Source organism: Polyodon spathula, chromosome 5, assembly GCF_017654505.1.
Source record: "Polyodon spathula isolate WHYD16114869_AA chromosome 5, ASM1765450v1, whole genome shotgun sequence".
NCBI classification, from domain to species: domain Eukaryota; kingdom Metazoa; phylum Chordata; class Actinopteri; order Acipenseriformes; family Polyodontidae; genus Polyodon; species Polyodon spathula.
In genome coordinates this window covers 37,525,011-37,544,814 of record NC_054538.1, presented here as the reverse complement: position 1 = coordinate 37,544,814, position 19,804 = coordinate 37,525,011, and the positions used below count along the sequence as shown (strand labels likewise).

The window sequence follows — 19,804 nt, the reverse complement described above, 5'->3', positions numbered from 1 at the left end:
CACAAAAAGCTTATTTCTCTCAAATTTTGTGCACAAATTTGTTTACATCCTGTTAGTGAGCATTTCTCCTTTGCCAAGATAATCCATCCACATGACAGGTGTGGCATATCAAGAAGCTGATTAAACAGTATGATCATTACGCAGGTGCACCTTGTGCTGGGGACAATAAAAGGCCACTCTAAAGTGTGCAGTTTTGTCACACAACACAATGACACAGATGTCTGAGGGAGATTTTAACACAGTTTTGAGGGAGCGTGCAATTGGCATGCTGGCTGCAGCAATGTCCACCAGAGCTGTTGCTTTAGAGAATTTGGCAGTACGTCCAGCTGGCCACACAACCGTAGACCACGTGTAACCACGCCAGCCCAGGACCGCCACATCCGGCTACTTCGCCCGAGGATCGTCTGAGACCAGCCACTCGGACAGCTGATGAAACTGTGGGTTTGTACAACCGAAGAATTTCTGCACAAACTGTCAGAAACTGTCTCAGGGAAGCTCATCTGTGTGCTTGTCATCCTCACCAGGGTCTTGACCTGACTGCAGTTTGGCGTCGTAACCGACTTCAGTGGGAAAATGCTCACCTTCAGTGACCACTGGCACATTGGAGAAGCGTGCTCTTCACGGATGAATCCGTTTCAACTGTACCGGGCAGATGGCAGACAGCGTGTATGGCGTTGTGTGGGCGAGCGGTTTGCTGATGTCAACATTGTGAACAGAGTGCCCTATGAGGCTCATTGTCGTGCCATTCATCCGCCGCCATCACCTCATGTTTCAGCATGATAATGCACGGCCCCATGTCGCAAGGATCTGTACACAATTCCTGGAAGCTGAAAATGTCCCAGTTCTTCCATGGCCTGCATACTCACCAGACATGTCACCCATTGAGCATGTTTGGGATGCTCTGGATCGACGTGTACGACAGCGTGTTCCAGTTCCTGCCAATATCCAGCAACTTCACACAGCCATTGAAGAGGAGTGGGACAACATTCCACAGGCCACAGTCAACAGCCTGATCAACTCTATGTGAAGATGTGTCGCGCTGCATGAGGCAAATGGTGGTTACACCAGATACTGACTGGCTTTCTGATCCACGCCCCTACCTTTTTTTTTTTTTTTTTTTTTTTTTTTAAGTATCTGTGACCAACAGATACATCTCTGTATTCCCAGTCATGTGAAATCCATAGATTAGGGCCTAATGAATTTATTCCAGTTGACTGATTTCCTTAAATGAACTGTAACTCAATAAAATCTTTGAAATTATTTCATGTTGCGTTTATAATTTTGTTCAGTGTAGATTAATTGTCCTTTGTTTCTACTTTTATAGACAGACTAATATACCGCGCATCAAAAGACACTTATCACTATTACAACAAATGATGGACATTGACAAAATGTTTTTGGTTTCTTTTTAATCACTTGGTCATTCATCCTTGACCATGACACACTTGAATGACTATGACTGAAGCATATGCACTTAATCACCTAATTAGTGAGACAGTTGGGATTGGACACTGGATATGGAGTGTTTTAAACTGCTGAATTGCAAGCTCGAATAAAAGCAATAAAGCAAATCACAGAAAAAAAACAGCATGCCAAGTCTGCAAGAGAGCAGCGCCTTCATGCAATGTTGGAGGCTGGACTAGGGCAGCGTACTGTGGCTCATTGTCTTGGGTGCTTACAGCCAGCAATTTCAAACCTGGCGAGATGGTAGAACCAGACACACTCTGTCAATGAAAGGCCACGAACTGGGAGACCATCACAACACTTGCCCAAGATCGACAGATCATTTTGAAGCATCTTTTTGATGCCAATTGTTAATCAGCACAATACAAAGTCACTGCACCTGCTCTAAAACAAAGTTTATCAAAAATAAGTGATACGTTTCTTTTGATGCTCAGTATACAATGCTGTATGTAGAATTGTATTTAAAAGTTGAATTTTCATCCACATGACTTCACACATCATGGCTCCCTTTCTGTGTGATCTGTGGTACACATTTGTGTTACAAAATCAGTCTTAACTGGATAAAACCAAAACAGTGGCACACACACACACACACACACATACCTTCATAGGCGCAAGTTGAATGGGTGTGATATATGATGGGTCCACCATGGGTTTGGGTCTGTTTGCGGTATCTGCCAGTAAACTTTGCCATTGCTGGGGAAGGCCTGTGAATTTCTGCTCACGATGGTCAAAGCCTGTGTGAACGCGATGTTCAAAGTTTGAGGGGGCAGAGATCTCCAGCTTTTTCTTTTTCTTTCCAAACATGTTGGAAAATCCTGGCAAACCTGAAACATATACAATAAAAAAACTTTAATCAATGTAGATTAACTAGCATTCTGGATTTGGTCATTCAAACCAAATTTCTTTGAATACCCAATGAATGTAAACCTTAAGGGTCAATGTCTGAACACAGCTACCAATTAATTTAAGATGAAGGAAACTAAAAAGAAGCTATAATGCAGCATCAAATTACACAATTAACAGCTTTAGGTCAGGAGGTATTTACAATGATATCCTATGTTTCCATCAGCACTGTGAGGTTTGGTCTTCATAGTAGATTGTGTTCCAATATCAAATTGGGACTGTCAACAGTTACCTAACAGTCCTAAATAATGCTGATATTAGTGTTGATCAGTGACTGATTTTTTTTTTTTTCCCCCAACATCTAGACTGATTTACCAAAAAAAATTATATATATGTGTGTGTGTGTGTGTGTGTGTGGGTGTGTGTGTGGGTGGGTGTGCTAAATATACAGCACATACACGCAGCACATCACTGAACTGAATTGATAATAAGCTACTTACTGTAAGATTTTTCTTTTAAGAGATTGTGCTGTTCTATTTTGCTTTATCGTTAACTTTACAATTATAGCATAACCCCATCTCAATTAAAATACAATGAGGACCACCTTCATGACATAAAAGTTTTTGTAAGCCACGGGTAAAAACAGGTATGACAACAGCATACCAGGCGCTTTTTGCTAAACATGTTTAAAACAACCCCAGCAAACATTGTTCCATTACCACTGATTGCACAAACATTTCAATTCTCTCAATGCTTCTACCCAGAGAAAAAGTTAATTGTGTTGCACTACGTGAATTCTTGGCCTTTACCGACAACTGCCTGCCAATCTTGTTATGCCAATCCTCCTGCCACTCCAAACCATGAGTGAAAGTGAAAATGAAACAGAAAACATGGTTGACATGCTGTGTAAAATAAACAGTCCCTGAAAATCCCCAAGCTAGTAGCAAAGAATTCCACACACAACACATTGCCACCCAGGCTGATACTAACATCCTGCAGCAGTAAGACTGTAAATTCCCATTTGGGTTACAATTATTACAATTATTTTCAAGACTGCATGTGAAATCTTATTTTTAGAAATAGCAGTAGTGCCAAAAATGTAAACGTCAATTATTTATATGAACAGCCAAGTGCCTTCAACGACCTGAGAAGTGCTTTGTATCAGAACAGCCCACTCCTTCAAATTGCTTTTTAAAATGGCTTACAATCATTATTTTACAAAAATCCACCGTTGTTGTTGTGGGGGGGAAGGAGCGGGTTGGGGAGTGGGTAAAAGGTGGACTAGTACAAAACTGTGCAGACAGAACATTAAAGTGGTCTGGCCTTCTTAAAACATACCTCAAATTATTGCTTACTCCCCATAGTCCACATATATAAAATAATTATCATTATTGCAGTTTTCCTATGTAAAAAAAAAATGCAAATACATCTTAACGGTTCTGAACCAAAACAATATCAATTTCCCGAGCTTCATTTCTTGGTGCTGAAAGAACAGCTCCCAGCATCAAGAAAATCTAAAATAGACCACGCTGACATGCTGACACTGTTGTTGCTGACAATGTTGTTGAAGCTGACACCCTGGGATCCTTCAAGAAGCTGCTTGATGAGATTCTGGGATCAATAAGCTACTAACAACCAAACCAGCAAGATGGGCCGAATGGCCTCCTCTCGTTTGTAAACTTTCTTATGTTCTTATGTTCTTATGACAGATAGGAAATAACTCAAGTAATCTAAGATCTTGTGCCCCTCATTTGTAATCATTAGAAAAAGAAGAAGAGATAGCTGCACCAAAACCTAAGGAAGATCTTTCAATCCTGCTTGAGAAAATTAATATTTTGCTTTTGAACGGGATGGAATGAATGAGGTGTGGTAATGCAATGAAGCAAATGTACGTAATACTAACGGATATGATCACGTCCATTAGTGAGGTCAATATTTTGTAAGGTTTGTGTCTAACTGCTCTGTCCAGTGCTCCTCAAGCAAGTTTTTTTTTTTATATTACAACAAAACACAGGCGATTCAAGAATAATTCTTTTTTGGGAATTATGGGTGGAAACTACAGCTATGGCCAAAAGTTTTGCATCACCCTAAAGAATTAATTTTGCTTCATAAAGTTGAATGAAACCTGCTGAATAATGTAACGTTAACTAAATTACATACCACTTTGTAATTTTCCATATACTTGACGAAAAACTGACAACAATTGAAAAATGTGACATGAAATGAAATACTGTACTACTAGTATGGCTTCAGGTAGATTTTTACATTATCATTGTGTAGTTTCTTTGATTAAATTATGTTCAATAAAATATGTAAATTATGTTCTATTGTTTTATTATTATTGTTGAATTTAAGAAAAGGCGAATAAAAGAAAAAAAGGAAAAGAGAAGTTGCGAGTTTCTTCTTTTGGCTTTCAGATAAGTATCGTTTATTGAAGATAAAAGTTCTGACTTGCAAAGTTACAACTAGACATCTTAAAGGTTACAGGTTGCAGGTATCCTTTTTCCAAGCACGGACCAGATCAATACAAATTTCAGTATTCTCAGTTTAAATGCAGTCTCTCAGTGACATCATGATTTTTTTTTAAACCAATCAGAAAAAGAGACAGATCTCTTATCACTTGGTTAATTGCCCATTTGTCCTAACCCTGGCTTCAAAGCATCTGGTTCAATCCAGTTTATCTTTGAAGTAGCCGGTTTTTATAACCCTCCTAAAATCAACTGTAATTTCCTAAGAAAACCTGAAAAACTTCTAGTTTGTAAAGATGTTTAACATAAAAACAATGATCCACCCTAAATGGCAAATGCCTTTGATGTTAGAACTGGACATCAAAGGAGAGGCCAACACCTATTTAAAAATGTCTTGGAGGTCAGCCTTGTCTTGGCAAGGACAAAGTGACCAGAAAGATTTTTATCAAATTACTGTCTAAGTAGGAATTTAACCAGAATCTGACTTAATCTTTAATCCATTCTGTGAGTTGCATTCTAAGACCAAACATTAATTTATATCTAAATAAAATGTTCCAACAATTATTATAGTTATTATTATTATTATTATTGTTTCAATCCTAAAATTCTAGGCGATGCAAAACTTTTGGCCATGGCTGTCAGTGTTGGGCACATTACTGAAAAACAAATATCATGCCTTTACTTATTAATTAATAAGAAAAGTACTGTGTTATATTACTCATTGAGCTGCTTGTTATATTTCTTTATCTTACCTTGTCATGTGAGACAGTTGTTGTGACTATCATTTACTATTTAACTGTATGTCTGGACATTCATATAGTAAATGAGTCAAACAGGTTTTTTAATTGTTTGTAGTATAACAAACAAACAACTCTTAATAATTGACTGGATATAGCAAATAGTACATTGTAGTCATTACAATACATTGACTGTGCAAGTCACAAGAAGTGAAATAAAAAAAAGAAACCTAAGTCACATAAAGGCTTTTAGAAGAAAATATCGAGAGTTCATTGGAAAGAAACAGGCATAACGTATGTGTTAGATAAATGAACGTAATAATGTAACGTAATAAAAAAAAACACTTAACGTAATAGATGCTCGTTAATTTTGTAGATACATACTTATGCATCAGTTATACTGTAGTATTTTTTGTATGCATGCAATCTGAGTTCTTCATTGCGTACATTCGGTCAAGCTATTTTAAATGTTTTGTTCATAAATCTAAATAGTACTGAAACAAAAGTGCACGAAAACAAAAGGAGCTTAGGATACTGAAGAAGCTGTTTATGTACTTCTCGGGATCTCTGTTATGCCTGTATTAAGCTCTGTACTCAAGCCAGTTAATCCTGATTGTGCGCACACACGCAATGAAAGCTGCGTTCAGGGTTTCCAAGTGCTCAAGAAAAATAGCACTTACGTCATTAGGACTGGGTAAGACACTTTGTTCGTGTTTCCAGTTTGACAGCATGTGGTGCTGATTGAAAATACAATTAAGAGCAGTTCATATTTGCGGTTACAGCTGAACTGAAATGTACTTAAGTTTTATAAAAAGAAATACCACCAATGTAGGTGCACAACAGAGAGAAGATAACGAGAGAAGCTTGTTTATTTTTTGTGGAAAGTAACTGCAGTATTATTACTCCCATTAAATCGAATGCTTTATATTACCCTGTTATTGATAAAAGTAATATTAGTACAGTAACGCGTTACCCCAACTCTGATAGCTGTAGAGTAACCTATTTGATTCACAAGTGATGTGTCACAAAGGTTTTAATTAAGTGCCCTGTCCAAGTAGAAATGTGCTGCCTTGACCATGTAAATACACCATATGACTGAAAAAAGTATGCGCTAGCTCATAAAATTTGTTCGGAAAGTATTTCCACTGCATTTATGTGAACCACTTATCGTACAGAATACATTTACCCCTATCGAACGTATACTTGTTTTACTGCAATTACTGTACTGTTGTTTACTTGAATACATCTTGAAAGGAGATCTTTAAATTCTGAACCAATTTTTTTCTTTTCTTTTTATAAACTATTTGTAGTTTAGGTCCAATGCAACTACACTCAGCCCCGGTTTTACAAACTGTTGATCAGCTGCATTCTGTACTAAAGCCCAAGGTTTTAAAGGCATTCTTGCTGTAGCTGACTAGATTGAAATGTTGTGATTTTTAAAGAAAAGACACCAAAAGAGATTGATTGATATTTTAAATTGATATCAATTTGTTTACTTTCTTATGTGTTAGACCAGGGCTAGTCAATAGGCAGCCCATGGTCCAAATATGGACCTCCAGAACATTTTTACTGGTCCACCTTGTCATATGCTAATCTATGTTTTTACTTGCATTCTCATTGGAAATGCTGTGCATTTAATAACAATGCTATCATGAGAGTGTGATGAGCAAAGGTACAGTATATGGAATTACTGCAGTAGGTGTTACTGCAGTAGGTGTTGCTCTGATAGTAAGTAGCAGATACAGTGAATGGCATAAATTAAACAAAATGTATTAGAAGCTAAAATGAAGTGAAACTGTGTACGTTGGCTGCTGTTGCCTGTTTTGCAAGCATCAATTTTTCCCATCTCTATGGCTGTGATGGGGTACATGCCACCCTTGTGTGTATTTTGTATTGTCTATTGATGTTTTACGATTTAAATATGTATTGGTGCATGGGGTGCTGTGTTATTAGTGTTTAAAATGTTTGTTGTGCACAGGTGTTTTAGGTTGGCAGGGAAGGAGTAATTACCTTCCCTGCCGAATCACTTCACGTGCAGAATGTGCCTGGGCTCGACTGAATTATTAACAAGCAATCAAGCCCAGGCACAACTGTATAAAAGAGTGTATCAGACGTTTATCAAGGTTGGGTGTTCACAGGTGGAACAAGAACGAGAGACATGAGGTTAAAAATATAAACAATTACTACCCTGTTGGATTTTAAACCAGCACGACACTTGTTTGTTTTGGGTCACGGTTTTGTTTTGTCTGCTTGTTTTGGCCGTCGTGCCTTTTGTTTTGAAAAGCATTTTGTTTTATTAGTTCAAGTATTTCATTTATTTTATAAAGATACAGAACATCGCTTCATACCTCGCAGTACTGTTGTCTGTCTCTTCCTGGTCTGACATCACCACAAGCCATAATACATAATTTAGATACAATTTTCATACTTTGTTAATTTAGAAAAAAAAAAAAAATCGCACTTTACAAAGTCAAAGACAAAGATCAATGGGTACTAGTATGGTACTATAAAGCCCACTTTTATTAAGCAGGTTTACTAAGCTGATAAAGAATATTACCGGTAAAACATAATGTTTTGTAAAAACAAGTCAGCGTGCATTCATGTTATTCTGTAGCGTACTCCTGACTCAGGGAAAGCACACAGTATTTAAACGATATGTGTGTGGGTATTCTTTCTCCAAGATGAACATTATTAATATTATTACTATTAGTGTTGTTTTGACTGATGCATATCTTTGTGCCTCTGTATTGCTCTTGCTGAGCACACTTGTACTCAAGCCCCTTGAGGACCTGCCATTTAAGTTACTGTGAGTATTATTAGCCAATTAAAAATGTACTAAATGTAAAATTATTATATTTTTTTATTATTTCTAAGCAGCGGTCTAGATAAGCTCTGTACCTGCCTTCTGAAATTCTGAAATACGCATAGTAATTTTGCTGCACAGCTTGTCTACCTCCCCTAAAACTTCCACTAACAACTACATCTCCCCGAATACAATGTCTTCAGTTACTAGAAAACTGTACACTACAAAAATCAACCCAAACCATCTCTGGCTAGCCTTGTTGTCTTTGCAACCAATCACAGTAAAGATAAGAAAAATTCTAAGCTACACAGGTTGAAGCATAAACACCCTAGTCCAGCTACAAATCCAGCTGGAACCATCATCAGAGGCAACCGCTAAAAAAAGGTGCCTATAATATTAAACAAATCTGGAGTGCTGTTTCTAGGTTTTATATTTTTATTTGCATTCACTTGAAAGAGAAAGCAGTTATTTTTTTCTTGTGCTTCACATTTGTTTGCTACAATACACTTTGTTTTTGCAATGGAGAAACACAATGTTTGGGTCTGCTAACACAGAAACATATAGAATGATATAGTTGTAGCAGGGAAATAACTGTAGAAACAAGAAAAAAGACAGGCAGTGAAGAACTCTAAAACCAACAACATGTGCAATAAACATATTTGTGTAGTTATGCGTTTGTTTGTGGATATGGAGATAGGGGTCAGTAAAAATGTGCTCCAGACCTTGCTGTAACTAATACCAAGTGTCCATGAGCCACATAATTCAGGTACGTGCTTGAGTTGAGGTGGGTATCTTTAGCAATATCTACAATATATCGAGAATAACAATACACCATTTTCTTTCTAACAAGTCTGGCATAAACACTTTTGGCTGTTACTTAATTAAACCCTGGAAAAACAAACAAACAAACAAAAAAAAAAACACAAAAAATGCTGCATTAACAGGCACAGTTTACAGTGCCTCTGGGTTTCTGATTGCATCAGAATGGAAATGTCCGGTCTACTTTTAATGTTTTCAAGCAAATTGGCTTCATCACTGCCATTCTCATATCCACTTTGACATCTGACACATTATTTCCCTTGTTCAGCTCTTCTTTCCCTGTTCTGCATACCAGTCTGCCAGAGGTATACGTAATGCATGAAAAGAATAAGAATATCTAGATGGATTTATCTTTTAAATCACTGACTATCTGACTGGAATACCATCTGCAGCGAATGCTTCAACTTGACCTTTAACTCTCAAGTATTTCCTGCCCAACTCTCGGGTAACTCGGAAAAGCATGAAAACCTGTCAATGGCCGAGTGAGACCGATAGGAGCTGAACAAAACAGGAAAACAAACAAAAAAAGGCCGTATCTCATAGCCCCATCCACTACAGAGATAACAAGGACATAACAAAGGAGGTAGCTGCTGCTGGGTCAAGTGCTCAAAGAATATCACAGAAATTTGCAGAGCTTTTTGAGATGTTATAGTAATAAAATGATGACTTGGATTGCATTATTGATGAGTTTGGTGATAAAACGAGTGATCAGGAGAGGATTTATCAGTATGCACATCAATAAATAGGTAAGTGAAAAATACAGCGAACAAGTGGTGGGGCTTGGCTTAGATACAGTACTGAGTGTCCTTTTGCGATTCAATGCCTTTTAAACCTGTTTTACTCTGAAAAAAAAAAAAATTAAACAGCCCTTGTAAAATAAACAGCGCGTGTGAAAATAAATTGGACCTGACACGCCTGACAAGCGCTGAATAAATGGACAGCAAAGGGTTAAGGAATGTCTATACTCATTTCACATAAAAGCATTTACAGGTATACCTAGAACAACCACGACTTGTCAATTTGACCGGCATATAAAAAACAACATAAATATTAATTGAATGTAAGTTGTAGTTTTATTCAGGAACATTACATAAAGCATCTACACAACCGAAAAATTGTAAATAAACGGACATTTGAACAGAAATGTGTTTATATACAGACATTACATAATGCACAAAAATGAAAAACAAATATTTGAAAATAAATGTGTGTATATACAGGTGCACCATATACATACAACACTGTACAACTGAAACAATGTAAATAAGTATTTACATTGAATTTTTAAAATAATAAATGAGTTTATATTGCCTACATAACAAAGCGCATATACACAACCGAAGCTATGAGTTTATATACAGACATACTATAATCGAAACAACATCAACAAATAAACATTTGAACAGAACGGACTTCATTTACAATTGTTTGTAAAGTTTCAGTGCTAGCACAAATCATACAGTTCCTGCACGTTTCAACATATGCAGTGTACTTATCGCAGACTGTCGTTGCGCATTTGGCACAGCTAATAACAGTAACCCAGACGTGTGGCCCCAAATGTGCACGGGCATATACTATTGCAATGAAAGCTTCTAATTCCTCCAAGGACATTGACCAGGGATTATCTTGGTGTCACTGCTGCTGGGAGATTCATGCTTCAGAGCCAGATTCGCCATTGTCCATCTCTGCTGCATCAGAATCGTTATTTGGTAAAATTTGCAGTAATTCCAAACACTGTTTTGCTGTCCTGCATCTTCAGCGATCCATTTGCGATGTGTATTGGGATAACAATGAATTTCTTAGAAAAATGAGTGACCTATAGTAACCAGTGCAGACAAGTAGCTTCGTGAGCTGTCAAGGCTGATTGATGGGCTATCAGGAGGCTCACTGAAGCAATAGAAATGTCAGTAGACAGCTCACCATAGGAATGCAGACCGATACAATCAAACTTCAATACATGGCAACAAGTCCTGACTGATAAATACAAATAATGTTTTATATGTTTCAGTCGATTCGACCACTCCTGGTCAGAATAGGTAAGACAGTATTTTTTCTCACTAATTTTTGCCGCTACGTGATCCTTTCTTTGTCAGGGTAATTAGTACATATATTTAGGAAAAGTCAGGAAAGTACAGTTCTGTATCTTAAACACACACATCGCAATTTAAATAACAGTATACACATAATAATAATACTAAAGCAGCAATTTTAAAGTTACATTAAAACTAACTAAGATAAGAAAGCCATTTTATAGTCTTAACTGTAACATTCCCAGCTTCCCTGACAAACAAAGGCAGAGCATTCCATGATTTTGGAGCTCTACAAGAAAAAGCTCTACCTCCCATGTTGTTTTTGTTGACCCTAGGAATAACAGAGTGCGGTTTGGATGATACAGAGTCAGTAACTCCTGCAAATAACTAGGTGCTAATCCATTCAAGGCCTTGTATGCTAACAGCAAAATCTTAAAATCAATTCTGTACTGCACAGGGAACCCGTGTAAAGAGGCCAAAACAGGGGTAATACATTAGCAGTTCCTGCTTTTAGTCAGAATTCTAGTGGCGGTATTCTGAACAAGCTGAAGTGATACCATATGTTTTGGGATACCAGAAAAAAAGTGCATTACAATAATCAATTCTAGATGAACATGTTTGCCGGCAACTTTGCACTCTATGCTGTAAATGTGTCCAAAACAAAATTTGATATTTTAACATTAAGTGCCATATAAAAGCTAGAATTTTGGATCCATTACAATTAACTTGCTTATTTTTTATTTGGGAACAGCATTTACATGCATGTCGAGTATACAAGAAGGTAACAGGTACAGTTGCTTTCTAGGTTACCATTCAGAGCTCTCATTGCAGACTACTTACCCAGCACCAAAGACAGCTTTAAACAGCACAGCATGATATATATTAGTGCTATGTTTACAACTTCATAGAGCACTGAAAGTTCACAGCATTGTTTCATTTTCTTGCCACAAATACTCTGGTAACACTGGGAAAGATGAGTCATCATTTTTTTCAACAGTGTAGATTCTTGTCCAAATCATCAACTTAAATACATCACAGTCTGGTGAGTACTGTACAGTGCCTATAGACAGTCTACACCCCCTTTCACAATTTTCACCTTTTGTTGCCTTATAGCCTGTAATTAAAATACATTAAAAGAGTATTTTTTTAAGACGTATCTACACATTCTACCCCACAACTTCCAAGTGAAAAAAAAAATAAATTCTAGAAATTTGTAGAAAATTAAAAATAAAAACTGAAATAACTTGGTTGGGTAAGTGTACACCCCCTCCCCCCTTGTAATAGAAATCCTAAATTAGCTCAGGTGTAACCAATCCCCTTAAAAATCACACACCAAGTTAAGTGGCCTTGTCACAGAGACGGCCGAAGTGGGCGGCGTCAGAACCAGGAAAGGTAATGAAATACACAAAACACAGGACGGATGAAATGAAATGATGAAGACGCCTGTTGGCGCCGGTTTATTACAAAATAAAAGGTTTAACAAACACGAAAAACACAGGACACGGCACTCTACGCCAAAATAAATAGACAAACGAAAACAGACTACTACTACTAATTTCCTCCGTCTCCAATCCCGTTCTCCGCTCACCGAACACCCAACCCCAGTATGTGACAACGTGCATCTATATATACTATTGTGCTGGGATTCAATTACCAATTAATTATTCACTTGAATCCCAGCACGTGAATTAATAAAGTGCAATTCCCCGTGCTCACATATTACTACATTTTACTTGCACGTGAAGTGCTGTGCAATCCTCGTGCCTAAATACACATATACATTTTAAAACACTCGTGTTACAGACCCGTTTATATCCCGTGTACCAATGTCTATACACCAACATTTAAACACACCACACGCAACACATAACAGATAATACACAGGGGCGGGCACTTTGTTACAGGCCTCCACCAGTGTTAAACTGTAGTGATTCACATGATTTCAGGATAAATTCAGCAGTTCCTGTAGGTTCCCTCTGCTGGGTAGTGCATTTCAAAGCAAAGACTCAACCATGAGCACCAAGGCGCTTTCAAAAGAACTCCGGGACAAAGTTGTTGAAAGGCACAGAGCAGGGGATGGGTATAAAAAAATATCAAAGGCCTTGAATATCCCTTGGAGCACGGTCAAGATGATTATTAAGAAGTGGAAGGTGTATGGCACCACCAAGACCCTGCCTAGATCAGGCTGTCCCTCCAAACTGGATGACCGAGCAAGAAGGAGACTGATCAGAGAGGCTACCAAGAGGCCAACTTTGCAAGAGCTACAGACTGTTATGTCCAAGACTGGTCAAAGTGTGCATGTGACAATATCCCAAGCACTCCACAAATCTGGCCTGTGTTTTACTCAAGAAAGCCCACCTTGAAACCCATTTAAAGAATGCAAAAAAACACTTAGGAGATTCTGTAGTCATGTTGCAAAATGTTTTGTTGTCCAACAAAACTAAAATGCATCTTTTTGGCCTAAATGCAAAGCATTATGTTTGGCACAAACACAAACTCAACACAGCACGTCACCCAAAGAACACCATCTCTATTGTGAAGTATGGTTGTGGCAGCATCATGTTATGGGGGTGTTTCTTATCGGCAGGGACTGGGGCACTTGTCAGGATAGAAGGGAAAATGAATGGAGCAAAGTACAGAAAAGTCCTTGAGGAAAACCTGCTGCCCTCTGCAAGAACGCTGAAACTGGGATGGAAGTTCACCTTTCAGCATGACAACAACCCAAAGCACACAGCCAAAGCTACACTGGAGTGGTTAAGGAACAAAAAGGTAAATGTCCTTGAGTGGCCCAGTCAGAGCCCCGACCTAAATCCAATCAAAAATTTGTGGCATTACTTGAAGATTGCTGTCCATCAACACTCACCAAGGAACTTGACAGAGCTTGAACAGTTTTTAAAGAGGAATGGTCAAATATTACCAAATCTAGGTGTGAAAAGTTGGTAGAGACCTATCCCAACAGACTCACAGCTGTAACTGCTGCCAAAGGTGCTTCCACCAAGTATTAACTCAGGGGGGTGGAGACTTATCCAATTATGATCTTTCAGTTTTGTATTTGTAATATATAATCTTTTTCTCAATAAAAACTTTTTTCCCCTTAACAATGTGGAGTATGGTGTGTAATTAAATGGGAAAAAATCCTCATTTAAATGCATGAAGCTCTGAAGCACTGACCCAACAAAATGTGAAAAAAGTTCAAGGGGGTGTAGCCTTTCTATAGTCATTGTATGTCTGTTAACATGTCTGATGTTTTAAATGTATCTGTGTGTTAAAAAAAAAAAAAAAAAAAAAAAAAAAAAAAAAGTTTACCCGTGATCAGCTTACCTTTTCTCAGATGATTCTATATACCTAACAGGATATCCATGCATTGGCCCTTCTGACTTCCTCCTGTTATTGTGGTGTCTCTCATTTTCACATCAGATTCCAATGTAATAGAACATATTCTAAGATTGCTTAAACTATGATTATGCTAACAATAAACTTGATTACAGCTGTTGATAATCCCATCCTGATTGTCTGTCTGCTATATGTTCAAAAGTTACTGAGGTGTAAAGTGTATACATCTCCAAATGTAACATTGTAAGAAGCTATCATTTCGCCCCTACATTTCAAGCAGAAATGACATTACATTTATATTCTGACAACTTGCCAATGCCAATGATTGAATGTATAGACCTCCTTAAGGAGGCGATTCTTGACAAAGAGGGTAAATCACTGTCACTAAACATTTTCTGTAACTTAAATTGAATGACACTACCAGTCCACTTTACACTTCCTTCAGATGTACTGTGGCACTGTTTGCAAATGAGTTTATGAAAGTAGGAATATTCTAGTGGGGAGTAACCAGAGGGAAAAGGTCAACCTGCCTGTGGGTCTCAAGACCTTTTCCTTGGTCTATGAAACCTGCAGTGTGCTTTGAACACTTATTTTCAGATGCAATCAAATAAAGCTGCTGCACTAGAGCACAACGACATATAGTAGTTTCTATGCATAATGTTCTCACTGATCTTTCTTCTGCGTCTTAACAGCAGCATCTCACACACACACACACACACACACACACACACACACACACCCATACCCAGTAACCTAATGAAATTATGTCATTTCTTCTATATAAAAAGGATGTCATTTGTTATTATAGTACTGTACATGAGATCATAATAAACATATATATCAAAACAGATAAATGTTCTAATATAATTACACATCAAATACATCGGATTTACAGTGTTTTTCTGTTTCTTTCTTATCTCTAAAGTTCTTCTGATGTTTTTACTGCATGCTGTGTTGCTGTTGAAACACTCCCACATTCATAGTAAAATAAAACGTTTACATTTTAAAATTAAAATGAGATAAACCTTTCAATGAGAAGTGTCTTTCATATTGATAATGCTATTATGCAATGGCAAAGAAAAATTTCTGGCCTCCGACTGGTTAGCCTTGCACTAGACCCATGATGTTATCTCAGCATTACATCATGGATCAAGTACTGGCAACCTCCTCACTGAACACCTAGACAGACACATCAATCTGCCACAACTGTCAATAACACAGAATAAAATGACACAATACCGGAAGTGAATTTTACCTTAAACAGCATGACAACTGTGGAAACATCGTTTGGCAAAGAGCCTTTAAAACATAAGGCAGCCAGGAGACCAGACAGCACGTCTCAATGAGAGAAAAAAAATATAAAGACAGACACCTGGAGAGCGGCTCAGAGGGACTAGACAAGATAGAATCTGACAGAAATGAAGCATCCACGAAATGACAAAGCAACTCAGCAGTCAATGTTTTTTTTTTTTTTTTATTATTTTTTATGACTGGGTGAGTGAGAGTGACACAAATACAGACGAAAACTGTCACGATAGTAAACCTTAAAGTTCTACAACAATTTTATGCCTCTGTCAGAAATAGCTCAGGAGAGCCCTAAGGTATAAGCAGTTACATGGGGCTCAGTGGGGTTAAAACGACACTTAAATGAACTACCCCTGAGCCGTAACATTATTATACTATTAAAATTTCATAGTTAATTCTTTACCACAGGTGTAAATGGAAACAGACTATTTTATGAGGCAGAATGCTATTTCCACATTTGTCTAATATCACTTTTAAACATAAGAAATTAATCTTTTTTGCTATTTTCTTTTACAGTGTGAGCCATTGTATAATATGAATAATGCACTCCAGGCTGTGTGTTGTGCTGGGATAAGATCAATTCTCAGTGTTGGACGCACTTAGCCTGTGGCCTCGTGCCCAACCACCCGAGGCGTGATGTTATCCCAGCACAACACATGTCATGCATTATTTCTTTATTAGCCAACATTTTCTTCCATGTGGCATTGAACAGCACTCGTCTGGGACCGAGAATGTCTCAAGAATTTGTTAACTGAAGAGAACAGTAAGACTTCTGAGAGACAACACCCAGTCAAATGCTTCCTACTTTCGCTAACAAGTAATTATACATTAATTATGCACAGTATATCGTCAGGTTGGGGTTTCGTTGCCATCTTTCTTTTATCCATTCAAATTGTCTAACAGTAGAGTAGACAGAATTATATATAATGTGGTTAACCCTTTAAAGACCAAGTATTTTTCAATGGGACGATCCCCAAGGACCAGTTGGATGTAGTTGACTCTCACAATCACAAAAAAAAAAAAAAAAAAAAAATCACAAAAAATATATTTTTTTGCAGTAGCATCTTGGAATTGGTGTCCTTTTTTCAGAACTGGGGAACATTATAAAGTACTTAACCATATAAATTTTTTGCATTTTTTTCATCACAATATATATATTTTTTGTTAAATGTTAAGAATTTTTTTCTTATGTACTCTGCTTAGAGATACAGTACTAGTCAAAAGTTTGAGTACATCTGTTTGAAACCAGGTTTTTCATGATTATCTACGCTTTTAACTGTATAAACTTGTCTATAAACACTTAATATTTCATTATATGATGTGTGTACTTATATAAGCTGATAATCATAAGTGAATTGCATTCAAAAATTTAATTTTTAAATGAAAATGTAAATCTTGTCAATTTAAATGAAATGGTCACCGCAAGGGGATTTCAGTCTGAAGTCCAAGTCAGTTAAAAGTCTGAAATGTGTATAACACAGCGTTAGAACACTGGCCTAAGTATAAAAGTGTCTTTGTTAGATGTTCTTGGAGTTAACTAGCATGTTACCTAATTAACCTTTTGTCACCAATTAGTCTTAACAGGTGAGGGTCCATGATTACTATAAATATAGGTAGCATAGGCACAAGTTTGTCATTCCTGAATGTAAGGGAGCAGAAAATGGCAAAACACACTCACTTAAGCAAAGAAAAAAGTCTGTAATTACTTTAAGATATGAAGGTCAATCTTTAAGACAAATCGCAAAAACTTTGCAAGTGTTTGTAACTGCTGTGGCCAAGTGCATCAAACGATTTGAAGAAACTGGCACTCATGAGGACCGAACAAGGTCAGGCAGGCCAAGGATGACCTCAGAATCAGAGAACAAGTTCATTCAAGTCACAAGTATGCAAAACCTGTGATTAACTGCCCCTGAAATACAAGCTCAGCTAAATGCTACTAGAAATACAGATGTTTCAACATCAACTGTTCAGAGGAGATTGCGTGAAGCTGGCCTAACTGGAAGAATTGCTGCAAAGAAACCATTGTTAAGAGTGCAGAATAAGAGGAAGCGACTTGCCTGGGCCAAAAAACACAGAAACTGGATGTTTGAGGAGTGGAAGTCGGTCTTATGGACCGATGAGTCAACATTTGAAATATCTGGGTCCAACCACTGAGTATTTGTAAGACGCAGAGAGGGTGAGCGCATGACTTCTGCATGTGTGGTTCCCACTGTCAAGCAAGGAGGGGTTGCTTTGCTGGTGACAGAGTTGGTGATCTTTACCAAGTCCTTGGCAAGCTCAACCAGCATGGCTATCATAGCATACTTGAGAGGCATGCCATTCCATCAGGATTACAGCTAGTTGGGCATTCCTTCATTCTTCAGCAAGATAATGACCCGAAACACACCTCAAAGTTGTGCAAGAACTATCTGGCGAAGAAGGAAAGTGAAGGACAACTCAATCTAACGACCTGGCCTGTCCAGTCTCCGGACCTCAATCCTACAGAACTTGTATGGGACGAACTGGACAGAAGAGTCAAAGCAAAACTACCCACAAGTGCCCTACATCTCTGGGAATTGCTGCAGAAAAGCTGGGAAGACATGTCTGGTGATTTCTTGCTGAAACTTGTTAACCGAATGCCTCATGTTTGTGAGGCTGTTATTAAGGCAAAGGGTGGCTATTTTGAGGAATCCAAGATTTAGAGACAATTTTCAATTTTCTTGAACATTGCTTTGATACTCCTTATGTTTTGTTTTGTATATTGTAACATGTGTTTTCATTTTCAAGTATTTACAGAAATGTATACAATGTAAAACACTATCAATTATGAAAAAAACCTAGTTTCCAGCAAGTGTACTCAAACTTTTGACTGGTACTGTACATGTATAAAAACATGTTGTTCTATGAGCAGAGGGACCTTACAATACTTCCTGAAAGCTTTTTTGAAAAATATTGATGTTTGGTCAAAGTACAATGCACTGTTTCACCTGCAATGACTGACTACAATGACATAATACACGTGTATATTCCTGGTCTTTTTTAAGCAAAAATGAACATTACTCTTGATTATTTTCTCAAAATAAATATTTATAAATATAATAGTTAATTAATTCAATTTTTATCAGTAACAAGAAAAAAAAAACCTACCTGTCAAATTTAGTTCATGAAATAGTATCTGCTTATACACTCGTTTTCTTTCTTTCTTTTTTTAATATTTATTTTGATTCATTTTCCAATTTTTCTCCCAATTTTTGGAATGTCCAATTATTATTCAACTTGGATCACCGTTGCAACAACCAAACTAACTTGAGAGAGACTAAGAGGAGCACTTCACTTACTCTGAAACAAATGCTGTCAGCCGTCTGCTTTTTTCGCTCTGCAACCACGTCGTGCAGACATATTCATAATTTACAGTGTCAGAGGACCACGCAGTTCTGAATTGCATACAGGCTGGCCTGCAGGCACCCGGCCAGCCATAGGGGTCGCTGGTGTATAGTAAGCCAAGGACTTCCCAGCTGACCCAACCCATATCCCGCCCGGGCAGCGCTTGGCCAATTGTGCGCCACCCCCTGGGAACTCCCGTTCATGGTCGGCAGCGACAGTTTGGATTAGAACCAGCAATCTCCATGCTATAGAGCGCATCCTGTACTCCAGGGGGGGTGCCTTTACCGAATGCGCTACTCGGGAGCTCCCCTGCCACACGTTTCTTGATACTTATAAATGCTGTAAAAACATATATATTAAACACGAGACAGAATACATGTTCTAATATAACTATAAGGATCTGACCCAATGTGGACTAAACAAAACGATTACTGCTAATCAGTTACACTGCACCACAAAAATTTAAACCAGGATTAGTAACTTTGTTACTGTAACTGTTACTTTGCATTAGCCATTAGGGCATGCAGGGCCCTTAGGTAAACACCCTACTGGAGGGCCTTGCACCAGGGCCGTGATTGTTGAATTCACTGGTGGGAATTCTGCAAAACCCAGTGCCCCCGCACCTTCTAAGGAAGC

The 19,804-nt window shown here is 37.8% G+C and overlaps 1 protein-coding gene across 4 annotated transcripts in view; it reads right to left on the bottom strand.

Annotated features, from left to right (window-relative positions):
• The window catches only part of LOC121315925 (serine/threonine-protein kinase PAK 5-like), a 127,336-nt gene that overhangs the window by 64,416 nt on the left and 43,116 nt on the right, over window positions 1-19,804 (bottom strand). For all 4 annotated transcript variants that reach the window (XM_041250538.1, XM_041250541.1, XM_041250540.1 and 1 more), the window contains one exon: window positions 2,068-2,291. In XM_041250538.1, coding sequence (XP_041106472.1) covers window positions 2,068-2,291 — 224 coding nt within the window. The remainder of the gene's footprint in view (window positions 1-2,067; window positions 2,292-19,804) is intronic.